Below are 13897 nucleotides of genomic sequence, written 5' to 3' on the forward strand. Positions count from 1 at the left end.
CAACTCAAATAGTTGAAAAAATTATGCTTTGCAAGCTTTCTTGTATACCTTTCACTAGACTGGGAAGCATCTGCAGTTGGTGAGTGCTCTTCCTGGATGGCTCTACTTTACTTCTTCTTTACTGCAGGCTATTCTCTCACTTTTTTCTTCTTAGCTTCTGGCCTGTTGAGTCAGAGACCAAATACTTAACAGCTAAATGCTAGTTTAGTCCCCCTTTTGCCATATTGTTCAGCAGTGCTCACATTGTCTACGGTTATTTAGGGTGAAAACCAGCCTAGGAAAAGTTTTACCATCCTAATGTTTCCTAGCATGCTGGATAAACATGAAAAAAAAAACCTTGTTAGTCTGTTCTGTTCACTTAGGTTTTGAGGTTCTAGAATTTATCGTGGATAGTTATTGAATTTTTAATTTGAAACTTGAAATGGGGCCATGATGGTTCCTAGCATCAAAACTCTTTCTGACTTGTTCAGGTAAATGTTTCAGCCAGAAACTCAACAGTAAATGAGCAACCATCTCATCCTTGAAAGTAACCCATTGGCATTGCCCACAGGATCCCTTGAGTTCTTTCAGAGCTGTGAATCCACAGCCCCCCTTGTCTTGGAAGGTAGGAGCCAACCCCTGGTGGTGGGGGTCTTCTGCCATTTCATCCCTAGGTCTGAGCAGTAAAAGCCTGCCAGGAGATTCATAGATTTTCCTGTAGAAACAAGGGAGTTGAGCTGAGAAGACCATCTTACTCTAGGCCCCCAGGGAGTTCGTTCTTTGCTGCAGTGGAGGAGACTTCTAGGATTTGGAAGAAGGGAGGGGATACTGCTTCCCCTATACTGAACAAGAAAGAGGTGTCCCCTGGAGGGCCTTGCAAATGCACATACACTTGTGCCACACTTGTTAACCTGGTGCATGCTGGCACCAGCTCAGCATTGGCTCTAGGCCCTGCTTCCCTACCTATGGTTCTCTCAGCCCTCAGGGGTTTGCCAGGCAAATTTTGCCCCAGCCCCACCCTGGTTTGGTGGTAGCTGGCAAGATGGCAGCTGTGGTGACCTCCTGGAAATTGGAACAGCCATGACTTTCAACTAGCAGTGCACCAGCCCCGCTTCTGGATGCTGAGCAAAGTGACCCACACTGAACCCGTGGGAGTCCCACAGGGGAGCTGCCCTATGAGCCCTGCCCTCAGGGCATTTGAGGAGCTTTGCCCGGCTGCGTCCTGAAGCATGATTGACGTTCCTTGCCTTCCCAGGCTCCACGCATTGAAAGGGAGCGGCATGGTTTCCGCCAGCTCTCATTAAGGGAGGGAACCCAAATGGAAGTGGCTGTTGCCTTGTGGCGATGCCCATGCTAACGCTAGTGCTCGCCTTATTGCATACTAACGAGGGCTAATTGTCCTCGGTGACCAGCTTTCCTCCAGATTGCACTATGGCCATTTGCATAACTGCATGAAAGGGTTTTCAAGAGGGAGGTTTTTAAGGCTTCTGCTCCCCTGCTGAGGAGCAGCCACCCGCAGGAATGTGGAGCCCCATATGGGCTCAGCTTTCCGACATCATCATTTCCTAGAGCAGAGCTGTCCCTGCAATAAAGGGTTTTCCTTCTTTCTCTTACCTGTTGGTGGATGGCCCAGCTGTCCTTTGGCCTGCTTGTGAGGGAAGCCATTTGCTGAGTATTTCCCTAGCTGTTCTTTTGACTTTCAGGTGATACAAAACAGCTTAGCACAGAAGGGAGCCCTCTGACTTTGGGGGTGTGGGCAGGGGAAGGGCTTGGGCGGCCTGTCACAACCACAAGGGCCTGCCTGCAGAAGGGTACCCGGGGGGCCTGGAAGCTTCAGGAGGAATTGTGCTACCAGGCATGGTCTTGAATTGCGTGGGTGCCTTTGCAGTGCTGGTGGCCACATGCACAGTTCGATCCTTCTGTGAGGAGCATGAGCTTTGACTCAGTGGAGGAAATTTTGTTTTTTTTGCAGTGAATCTGCTGCATGCTGGCAGGAGCTCTTGGCCAGCTGCTGTTGGATGTGTGCATCTGCTGGGGTGAGACCTCTGGGCATAAAGAGGGGGAATTTTTTTCCTTTTAAAAGAGTATGGTCCTGTCACTGAGGCTGCACCCTCTGTCTGGCCCAGACTGAACCCTACCTAGGAAATGCCAACACCTCCCTGCCAAGCGAGAGCTCCAGGGAAATCTCCTTCCAGAGATTCCTAGGAAGGCTTGCATTGCAGGGAGGATGGTGGTTGTTGAAGAATCAAAGGGTTTGGCCTCTGGTTCACACAACTCTACTAAGATAGAAGAGGACTGGGGGTCACAGTGAGCATCCCTTCCCCCCCCCCACCCCCCCATATGTGCTTTCTGTGTCTGACTCCCTGTCAGCATGGCTTCAATGAATTTCCCAACCTCTTCATAGGCAGAGAAAATTCCATAAGCAAAGCAGGAGCATGAACAGATGTTACTGGTGACATTAATTATGTTGTGGGCATGCCTGTTTCCTGCTATCTCTATCAGTCCCAATACCATCATCACCGTGATGTCTGGTGCCCTGCACATCAGTTAGATTTTCCTACAACAGTATTTCTCTTCCACTGTCCAGCCTGTCAGTAGCATATAACCTTCTAAAATTAATTGCATAGGAACTCCAAATGCTGGTCCTAGGATATGTTCCTGGGAGGAGTTGCAGTCTCAAAAGCAGAGTGTTTGAAAAGACCAGGCTTCTGTTAGTCATTGTATGGGAGGCCTCAGAAGGAGAAGAACCTATATTGCATTCACAATTTGGGGGTACAAGACTGGTAATAATAAGGCTCATATAGGGTACCTAACTTGAGGGCTACTTTATTTGTTAAAGGCTTCCACTTTGGGGTTCAAAGAGGTGGGGCTCAGTTCCAGTGCAGAGTGGATGCCTCATCCATGTGGATAACCCTGCCTTTGATCATGATATCTATTTGGGGGCAGACTTTTAGCAGGTGTAGACAGGTTTGCCCTAGCTGAGAATCTTGTCTTCTAACTTCTGAGGATATCTAAGCCTTTACTAACAGAAAGCAGAGTAAATGTGTGGCACATTCCAGCACCATTCCTCAGTTGTATCTCAGCCCTTCTTCACTCACTGAAGTCAATAGGGGTTTTGCCTGAGTAAGGATCTCAGGATTTGACAATACTTCTCAGCAAAGGCCATTAATTTTTAGCTCAGGTACATGGACCATCATGGACTGATGAAAAGCTACCTAAATGCTAATAAATCTGACAGCATAGTGAAGCTAGCATCACAGATACCCAGCCAGTAAGCAGTGTCTGGGAGAAGAGTCCAAATTGTGTATTCACCAAAACTATTGCTACGAACCAACAATAAATAACAATCTATTGCTTCTCAGGGGGGCAGTGCTAATTGAATACAGATATGTGGGGGTAAGACCTCATGTGTAACATGGTAATGGGGCCCAGTACATCCCCTCTACCAAGGATCAAATAAGGAACAGAAATGAAGGTGCAGAGGGGAGCCGTCACAGGGATGCAGTCTAGAACGCTGGGCAGCCAGGCCTGCAAGAGAGTTAACAGGGGCAGCAGACTTTTGAGTTGTCTTTGAGTGTGGCCATTGCTGGGACCCTGAGACAGCTGAGCAGTTAAGCACATACTTCATATAAGGCAGGGAGTGACTCCTTCCCTATTTGGCCAACCACGTTTAATGACTACGTGCTGTCCTGGATCAAGCAGAATCTCAAGGCATTCAGCAGCTGCCTCACCTGGAACCAGTAAAGCTTTGGCATTCTGCCAGGGAATTGGCTAGATCGTGGGACTAATAACACCAATGTTACAGGTTTGATCCCTGGTTGGACCAAATGAGTGCTTGAGGTCCCTGCCAGCCTTGGTTTTCTATGAAACTTGGTTCAAGGAGCTGTACATCTTATAGCCACCCACATGGGGTTTGAGATCCCCTTCTTCCACTGGGGAGAGGAGAAGGCATACAGTAGGGGGTCAGTGTGGTGCCCTCAGCCTCTGCCTATGGGCAAGGTGTCTTTCCAGGAAAGGATGACCTCTGTGCCAGTTGGGGGTGCTGTGCATTCCCTCTGCCCTAGGCAGGGTGAAACCCTCAGTGGGGAGGTCTTACTGCTGCTGCTGGGCACCCTCCCAGCTAAGCTGTTTTTCTGGCGGCAGGCTTGGTGCTAAGCTGCTGGCCAGTACTTCCCAATCCCGAGGTCCGGATCAAATTTCCACATCTGCCTGTTTTGGAGACTCCAGCAGCTACAAGTGATTTAATAACATCTGAACACTGAGACCTTGGAAGCAAGGGCTGTGTCCATGCAGGAACGGGTACAGTACCCACCCTAGGTGCGATCCCAGATCCTGATTGGCCGGAACAGCACCATCAATATTGAAATACCAAGAATTTAAACTTCTCGTTCCTCTCTGGCCCATCGTGGGGCACTGGGGCCTGCAGTAATTGCTGTTCTTTATCTGTGACAGGGTGAATGGCAGCCTGCTTCCTTTGTGGCCCTCAGGAGGTCTCTACTGTGCCGGCAGCTGGCTCTGGAAGTGGGGAGAAGCTGGGGCCTTGGGGATTTAAGAGCGGAGGAGGCTGCCATCTGCTGGTGAACTAGCAAGATTGCTATGGTGTGTGAAGAGGAGCAGTAACATTTACTAACATGGACTTGTATTGGCATCTGCAAAGACACCTGGATGCTTGCAGGGCCTGGAAAGCTTCCTCCTGGCTCCATTCAGGCTCTGGTCATGAGTGGGGATGTTTGTGAACTGGATGCCACTGCACCATGGCCCTTCTGTTTCCCCTTGCACACCTGAGACATGCAGCAGGGAGAACAGGTGACCTTTGAGGCTGTTGTTGGCACTGAAGGAACTTGAGCTCCTGTGATAGCTTAGCAAAGGCTTGGACTACCTGCCACTTCTCAGCTAACCCTTGCCCTCCACACTGCCCAGAAGCAATGGCTGAATGAAGGCCAAGGATGTGATATGGAGCCTGGATTAAACTGCTCTGACCTGTGTGACAGCGACTCCACTGTGAGCAGCCAGGTGTGGAGACCAAGCAGCCTGCCAGAGCTCTGCACCGTCACAATTGTATGTATGAAAGGCTTGGGGCACCACCATCCCCTAGAACAGAAGGTTCTGCATGTAGGAATAAGTTGAGGTTTGGGCTGTGGGGAGCAGGGAAGGGCGGAGTTGTACTAGGGAAATGTCCTAGGACCTAGAGGGCATTCTCCACCCTGGAGGTAGGGCCCTCAGTTTATGGGGCAGCCTTCCACATGGAGGGGAGGGAACCCAAGCACTAGCCTGGGTGATGGCCTGGTAGATACAGGGAGCAGGTAAGGAACCTTTCGGGACTGAGTCATTGCAAAGAATCCTCCACCGTGGCCTGGTGCAAAAGTCCTTGCAAGATGGACCTGAAACAGCCTTCCATCTCCTTGGCCTCCTGCATTCCCAGCAAGTTCAAAAAGCTGTTGAATGAAGAAGGATTTAATTCAAAGTTGCCATCCCTGAGATGGCACCTGGCAGTGCAGCCCTCAGGCATGAAACAGAGGTGGTTTTAGTTCATGCGCATTTTGGTATTGTTTTGGAAGAAGAGTGTAAGCCCCCAATTCCAGGCTGGGGCTGCTGCTTCTGTATGTGCCCACTGGGCATGAATCCTTTCTGCTGTCTGTAGAGTCCTTTACCCCAGCTTCAATATTCAGAGACACTCCCCCCCACCTCCAAGCAAACAGTGAATGACTTCAGTGTGTGTGTGCATAGGGAAGGGAGATCATGACTGAGTGAGAACGTTCTTCCTCCCCAGTTAATTCCTTAGCAAGCCCTGCAGTGGTGCTTTAGGCCTGTTCCGCAGGGCAAAGGACTTTGCTTCTGGATGAGACCAGTGTCACATCTTAGAAACAAGCCACTTTCTATAATGCAGCCGCATCTGTGTAGAACAGCACCAAGCTATAGAGTCCTTTCTTCATGTATTACTGGGCACAAGCCACTCAGCACCTGGCTGCCTGCCACAACACAGCTGCCCTCTGTTGATGTAAGAGGCCTTGGCAGTCTCACATTCCTATAAGCAAATTTTCCAATAGGATCGAGCCTGGGTAATGACCATTAGGCCCCAGTCCCATTGCAGGCAATGCAAAGAACTAGGACAGTGTATTGCTCCAGCCCATTGCATCCCAAGCTGCTCTAACTTTGAGCTCCCAGCACTTGGCTTAGATTAGAGCACCTTTTAGGCTGCTCTGACCTGTGTTGGGGGTCTGGGCTTGTGAGTGGCTGGTTTAGGATCAGGAGAACACTCTGGTGACATAAAGCCCCTTGTGAACTACAGTGTGTGCATGTTTGCTGCAGAAAGATTTTGGGGGCCAGTGTAGCTAAGGAATGGCTAACAGTGACTCCTTCTTTGTCCCCAACTCTGTTTCATGCTTAGTTTCTAATAGTAAGTGCTGGCTGTAGCGGTGCAAGGCTATATTTGTTCCTCCTGGCCCTGTGAGTGAGGTGGGAGAGCATGGTGCGTTCCAGCCTGCACAATGGTTGGTTAAGTTCTCGGTGCAGCCAGCACATGTGGTGATGCTGTAAGAGGCAAGAAAAGCCTGTCCTCATGATCAGATCCTTGGGCACAGGATGGCAGCAGTCAGAGAAAAGCCATCTTGCCAGACACTCTCCACCCTTTATCTCCCTTCAGACGACATCTGCGGGCAGTGGGAAGATCTCCCCCTTCCCCTCCTCCTCTGCTGCCTTGCTGGGGATTGTGTGGATGTTCCTCACCAGCGGAGTCCTGCTGGCTCTCTTCTTCCTGGCCTTCACTATTCGCTTCAGGAACAACAGGTAGGAGACAGGTTATCTGAGCTCTGTCCTCCAAGCTGGACCTCCCGCAATAGCTGTGGGCCCCTGTTCCAATGGCTCTTGTTCCTCGTGATCCAGGATGTGAACTGATCATTGACAGAGGGCTGGGAGATATCACCCTTTTGTGATGGGGCTGGACATTTTGGGGCATACTTCCCTCTTCCTTGCTAACATCCAGCATTGATCAGTACTGGAGCCAATGTGTATAGGCCCTGGGTCCATCCTGCTAGGGCAGGAAGAGGAGCTGCTAGATGAGGCAGGCAGAGGTCTGGTTTGGTAGGGCAGTGCTTTTGCTCATAATCCTGATGAAAACAGAAGTCAAGTAGTGACAGTTTGGCTGGGGTAGCAGCTCATGCTGCTATCTCCAAGGTCCCTGCCAGGGATGCCAAGCAGACCAGCCAGAGTGGTGGGAAGAAAGTACTGCTTGATGCTTTTGTTCCAGAGTTTGAGGGCATCACTACAAGCAACTCATCTTTGGGAATGAGGATACCATAGTCTCAACTACATCCAAGTCCCTTTCATGACAGCAGGCCAATTGTGCTTTTGATATACAGTTGCTCCATTCTGACCTGAATGGTTGGCCAGATTTGGGATGTCTCCTTGTTGTTCCCAGTGTGAGGAAAAACGGATGATGGGGTTTCATTGCAGGCTTGTTTGTTCTCAGGGAACGTGCAAAGTCCTGTTTCTCTGAAAACAGCAGAGACCAACCAAGAGTCAGTGCCCTTGCTCACAGTCCCAAGTCCCTTTCAGCCAATATTTAGCCCCAAATCTGTCTCATTTTAAGCTTTTCTTGACACATATCTGCTGCTTGCTCTAGCTATGTCTGACATTTTCTGGCTGCCTTTCTTGTGTCTCTGCTTCTCTGGTGTTTCTGCATTTTTCCACATGCACACAGACCTTCACAAAGCATTGGCCAATAGAACCTGTGACCGTGGGTGCATCCAGACGAGCATGAAAGTGCGCTTTGCAGAGCCTCAAAGGCTTTTGAGGTGGCACAAAATGCATGCTGTGCACATGAAGATTCTCCACACTGCATATTTGCAGCACAGAGCTAAAATTAGATACTACTGGGAAATCCTGGTATCTAAAAAAAAATGCACCAAAAAAGCGGGGTGGTACATGTTACTGCAGCGTGTGCCACCCAAAACCAGAGCCTAGCTGGTCCGAGCCATACTCTGACTGCTGGCCAGGCTCTGTGCCTGGATCACTGCCACTGCAGCCCAAGAAGGTCCCCAGAACCCCAGGTAAAGCTGCTGGGGCCAGTTCAGATGCTAGCTCCAGCCTCCCCTACCCCACCTGGGGCACTTTGCCACTTGCCAGACCACACGTGCAGGGGTGTTCCCTGGAGACATATAGCAGCTGTTGTTGAAACAAATGTTCCCACTTGTCTGGACGTATCCCTTTTCCCTGTTTTGGGGTGGTAGCATGTGTCTGCGTTTGGTGTAGAGGCTGCTGTTGTTTTAGCTGTCATTGCATTTAGGAACTTGGCTGTTTTTAGCAACTACCTTAAATGAAGGGTGGTAGTTATGTCCAGTTCATCACAATGCTTTTCCAGGTTTGCCCAGGACCCTCTGTGCTAAACAGTATGTTAGCCCCACAATCTTGCAGCAGGGTCCTGGGTATGAGATACAGCTGGTAGAGCACTACTGAATTCTACAACAAGCTGGGAATTAGGATCAAAGGAAAGTAGGACTGAAAAGGGGTTTCAGGAATCTAGTCCAGCCCCCTGCTCAAGGCAGGATTGTTCTTGACTGATGTCCATCTGTCCTGCTCTAAAAATTCTGCAGCAGCTTTTAATCTATTACAAAAGGTTACAGACCTTTCAAAAACATTCCCAACATGAAACTCTAACCCATGCAGTTTATTGACTTGCACTGCAGTAGATAAATAGAACTCAGGCTGATGAGCCTGAGAAAGCAGAGGAAGTCTACTCCCATATGTAGTTGAAGATAGAGTTAATGTCCCATCTCCTGCTTAAGTGGAGGTCTGGACACAGAGGGAATGGAGCAGAAAAACTGACACCAGAATTCTGGGTTCCTCATAACTTCAACAATATAAAGAAACTGGAGAGAGTTGGGAGAATAGCAATAAATATCATCAGAGAATGAAGGGTCTGGCTTGTGAGGTGAGATCTGGAGTGTAAAATTTCTTGTCTGATAGGGGTGACCAAGGAGTGTGCCATGTTACCAGTCAGTAGGGATCTGAGGGGTGAAAGGGTTAGGGAAGATGTACTTGTTGTCCTACTGATAGGGGCAACCAAGAGTAAGGGGTGGAATTGAAAGGAGGGGAGCTGTAGGCTGACTATTGGGGAAAACAGTTTGAACTGTGGTGTGGTTTCTTCAAGGGAAGGAATTAAAGCCTCCTCACTTGGGGCACTGGAAAGTAGGCCAAACACAGCACTAGCAAATGAAGAACTGGAGTGAGGCCATTGGTTAATCTATCAGCGGTTTTCTCTCTCTGACACCTGCCCTCCTGTGATAGAGAAGTGGGGTTCAGACTAGAGCCTGGGAGAAGCAAGTTCACACACAACAGATTCCCTGCATGACTTTGGGTAGGCCACGTCAGCTGTGTCTGTGCAGTGTGCATGAGAGGGGTGGCTGCAGGGTACAGAGACTCACCCTAGCTCAGTGGGCAAGTCTAGCTTGTGTGCTGATCACAGGGAAGCTGTGGCAGTGCTGGCTCCAGTATGGGCCTTTACTGGGTGGCCAGTGGATGTGATAGCCTGACTGCACTGCTTTCTGCTGGTACCCAAACAAGCAAGATGGAACTTAGTATAGGGAAGTGCACATGTGTTTCCATAGCAGCATTGACTCCAGTACGCATCTCTCTGGACTGTAAAATGGGGATACCAGGAGTGTCAGGAAGATCCATACATTGAGGATAGTGAGGTATTTGACTCTACCAATAATGGAGGCCTGGTAGTGCCACACTGATGAGCAGGCTCTAACTGCAGAAGCTCATCAGGTGTGTAGGGGAAACTGTTTCATGGGGGCAGCAGTAGCCAAGTCAGAGGGCTTAGCTCCTTACTGGCGTGTATTAATGCCATGGCGGGCGGCCCAGCTCCACTTGTGAAGTAAAGTGTCCTTCTCATAACTGTCGCTCTGTTCCCTGGAGGATTGTGAAGATGTCCAGTCCCAATCTAAACATCGTGACCCTGCTAGGCAGCAGCTTCACCTATGTCAGTGCTTACCTCTTTGGGATGCAGGAGCAGGACCTGTTTCCTGGGACCTCGATGGAAGTGCTGGTTCAGGTGGGTAAGGCAGTCGGGACTGGGGTTGAGTTGGTCTCATCTGGGAGAGATGGGTGTATAGCTCATACACACATGCAAGCACACTTCCTGAGTTGTGACCTACTGAGCTATGACCCCTCCCCCTCCGCCTGTTCTCTCATGACCTCCATGCCGAGCCTGTTTTTCATATGCATAAAGAGCTACCACACACTTTCTATCCAGCAGCCTTCACTTTTTGATGTAGCCAAAACAAGGATGAGGGCTAGTAATGCCTTTAGGGCCAGGGCTACACTGGATAGCTTAATCTCTGGATAGCCCACAGGGCAGAACCCCTTTTCTCCACTGTCAGAATAGCACTTCCCTGCTGGAAAGCCACCAAAAAGACCTGGTAGAGGTGCCTGTATCTCCTGCCAGCTGCTGGGGCCCCATTAATAGCTGGCATGTCCCAGGGGTCTTTGCCACTTTGGTATGCAGTATGGGGTTGGGGACACACTCCAGCAGTGTCCTGTTGTGGTTGCAAGACAAGCCATAAAGGGAAGGGTGGGGGGTAGGGAATTCCAGCAGTGTGCCCCTGCAGACAGGCAGGAAGGCTTCTTGACCTGTAAAGGTGTCATACAGAATGTGTGTGTCAGTGTGGAGGGGATCCCTCATAGCAGCTGCTTACCTATGTGTAGCACAGATCTCACAGGCAGCCAGACCATTCCCTGAGTGCAAATCAAACTTAGGAATTTGTATGGAAATACCACCCCCCTCCATGCAGGTAAACCCTGGGTCCTAATCTTGGGCCTCTCCTGTAAAGTGAAGGGAAGACAGGGGAGCACTGCAGAGCGAGAGCATCCAGCACTTGAGGCCAATGCGGTGGGGAGTCAGAGGCAGGGAGGTTGTGCAGCTAATTGATGGAGATCTCTGCTAGCAATATAGAGGTGCTCCAGTCCTAGTGGGCACATCTGTCACTCTCAGGCAGCTCTGGTCTGTTTGCTTCATGAGGAACCTCCTGCCTGCTCCTGCCTGTTGGTTTGCTCCTTCTGCTCAGCTCCATGTACTGGATATCTAGCTACTGGCCCTGGTGGGGGACTGGGGCAGGCATGTGGCACAGTCCCTGTCCACTTGTGGTTCCTGTCACCTCTCTAGCTGGTGGCTAGTAACATGATTATCATAACAGTTTCCTGGGAAATGCGTCACTGGTTGACTTCTCTGAGTAGTAGTCGCCTCTGAGGTGGATAGGCCACTGCCCACACAGGTACCCTGACATGGTGGTTTCCTGTACAAGGACCGATGAGTTTCTCAGCCTGCTAGATCTAGGTTTTCTGTCTTCTAACAGTATGTTTTCTAGCCCACCGCTGATGCAGAGCCCCTGTTCACCAGCTTTCCTTCCTCTGGTGCTGGGAACTCTGTTGGGCCCAGGGAAGGGGATATGGACCTCCTACCTTAGGAGCAAAGAGGAAGCAGTGCAGGGAAAGAAATTCCTGAGTGTCACTGTATGTTGCCTTGGGAACATCCACTCCCACCACTTAGTCTTTTCACCTTCTGCCTGCAGGTGAGACTCTGCTTGCTGTGTGTGGGGACTTCTCTTGTCCTTGGGCCTGTCCTGGGAAAAACTTGGCGGCTGTATAGAGTGTTCACCCAGCGGGTTCCTGACAAGAGGGTGGTGAGTACCCATTGCATGCACTCTGGGCAGCGAAGCACAGAGTTTTCTCTAGGTTTGAGGTACTGGGCCCTCTCCTCTCTGGGGCTGCACTGAGGAATCATGGAAAATGTTGCATACCAACCCAGTAGGGCTCCAAGTTGTTTGCAGGATGTGTAGATGAGCTCCAAGTTAGAGACCATGGGGAATGTGGTGACTCCGGGGCTTGGGGGAAGGAGGTGGAGGCTCACCCAGTTGGGTAAGAAAGCTGTGAGCATGGTTTGGTCTCATTTCCCACTGCCTTGCACAGTCATTTGCCCCTGGGCAAAGTGAGAGTGAAAAGGCTCCCCTATAAGAACAGCATAAAGGACATGTGTACATGTGTAAAGGACATGCTTTTTGGGGTGGGGATGTCCATCCTTGTGTACTTATCAATGGACATTCTGGGTATGTCCCCACAGGCATTGGTGTGGTTGCTGCAGCAAAAATAGCAGCAGCACAAATCTGAGGTAGGGGAGGTGGGATAGGGGAGGCTGGGGCCAGCACCTGTGCTGGCAACAGCAGCCTTACCTGGGGTCCTGGGGGCCTCCCGGGGCAGCAGTGGCAGTGATCTGACTGCTTGGAGTCTGGCCAGCAGCCAGAACATGGCTCTGGCTGGCCAGGCTCCCTTTCTGCTGGTGCATGCTGCTGCCACATGTGCCACACCACTTTTTCCAGCAGCGGTTTTTTTTTTGTTTTTTGTTTTGTTTTTGACACCAGGATCTCCTGGTGTCAAAAAAAACCCCTCCATGCTGCTAATTTGCAGCACAGTGAATGGGCCGTGCAGTTTGTGGTGCCACAAGTGACACCTAGACCCTGTTCCTTGAGCCTGCTGAGCTCAAACTCCAGTTTTCTGCACTGTTGTGGGGGTGGGGGGCGGGTCTTTTTTCAAACAGCTGGATCAAGTCCCTGGGCCTTGTTATAACTACTGTTTTCAGGCTTTGGAATTTGGACATTTGTAACACTTTTGAGTTTGCTGAGAGAATGAAGGGGAGTGGTCTGGCACCCTGGGTTTTGGTTCTACATGTTACAGAGTGAGAGACCTGTCCGTAGGGACTTGGATTCCAGTCCTGCCTGGGGCTCAGACTTACTTGGACCTGGGTTTTCATTCAGGCCTAGAGCTGTTATGAAAACAAGTGCAAGTATTCCTGACCCTGCGTGCCTAACAAAGCCACCTCAGGAGGAGGCTGGACCATGTGCAGCGTGTGCAGAAAAGTTAATTGGAAGACCCCCTCCTCCACATGGGAGGGAGAAGGCCTGGCACGTGGGAGGTGTCTGTATCAGCCTCCAGCAATGCTGTACGATGTCTGTGGACTTAGTAATTGCTGTGTAGCTGATGAAATGGTGAGTGAGGAACTCCATCACTAGGAGCCAGCTTTGGACCACAGGAGCCAAAAGCTGCTGGGTGTGAGCAGCCATCCTTTGGTAAGTGCTAAGAAGCTGTTCTCTGTGAGGGGAGCCAGGGTTTGGCTAGTCCCATGGGGCAGGCGTGGGGGTTATCTCCAGCTTTAAACCAAAGGAGCTTGCAAGGGGATGGGGGGAGAAGCTATCCAGTAAAAGATCTTGGAAGCAGTAAAAAGCTGAGTCCCAGAGGAGAGCCAGGGCTTGGCAGAAAAACAGAGCCTGCAGTAACCAGGGCACCTCAGCCCCAACCTCCACTTGCACAGGATGGCAAGCTTAGGTAAGACAATGTGCATGTGGGCCTTTATAGTGTTAACCCTTTTCTCCCTGCTTGCCCTGTTCCTATGGTCAATTAAACCCTGTTCTGTGCTGAACATGTTGTTGCACATATTTTCTGGCTGTGCCTCCGAGAGGTGACTACAGAGCAAGCTGCAATCCCAGCTGGGCCTGCTGGAGGTAATACAGCTTGGAAGCAGCTAGTGCTGTAACTGGGAGGGTCCACTCGACATGGGATAAACTGCAGAGTTGCACTGTGTCTTAGGAAAGAAGTGCTTGCAAAGGGGCTGTGAGAGCCTGACGCCATAGACTCTCCTCCACCCTAGTCTGGCACATGGTCTGTCCCTGTGTTGCAGATTATCAAAGACCTCCAGCTGCTGGTGATGGTGGCAGTGCTGGTGCTGGCAGATGGCATTCTCCTCTTGACATGGGTTTTCTCTGATCCAGTTCAGTGTTTCCGAAGCCTCAGCGCATCCATGAGGGTAAGGGGGGCAAGGATCGGGTGTTGAGCACTGTGACTCTGTGCCTGTGCCTTGCTGTGGTTT

General features: G+C 50.5%; 1 protein-coding gene across 2 annotated transcripts in view; it reads left to right on the forward strand.

Annotated features, from left to right (window-relative positions):
- GPR156 (G protein-coupled receptor 156) overlaps positions 1-13897 on the forward strand; it is a 31198-nt gene that overhangs the window by 4374 nt on the left and 12927 nt on the right. The window contains exons 3-7 of one of the 2 annotated variants that reach the window (XM_025192821.1): positions 4432-5037; positions 6623-6765; positions 9898-10033; positions 11550-11660; positions 13709-13834. In XM_025192821.1, coding sequence (XP_025048606.1) covers positions 4933-5037; positions 6623-6765; positions 9898-10033; positions 11550-11660; positions 13709-13834 — 621 coding nt within the window. In that variant the 5' untranslated portion in view covers positions 4432-4932. Of the gene's footprint in view, positions 1-4431; positions 5038-6622; positions 6766-9897; positions 10034-11549; positions 11661-13708; positions 13835-13897 lie in introns of those variants that run through there. The other variant, XM_025192822.1, reaches the window with a different exon arrangement.

This window comes from Alligator sinensis, unplaced genomic scaffold (genome assembly GCF_000455745.1).
Source record: "Alligator sinensis unplaced genomic scaffold, ASM45574v1 scaffold1190_1, whole genome shotgun sequence".
Classification (NCBI taxonomy): Eukaryota; Metazoa; Chordata; order Crocodylia; family Alligatoridae; genus Alligator; species Alligator sinensis.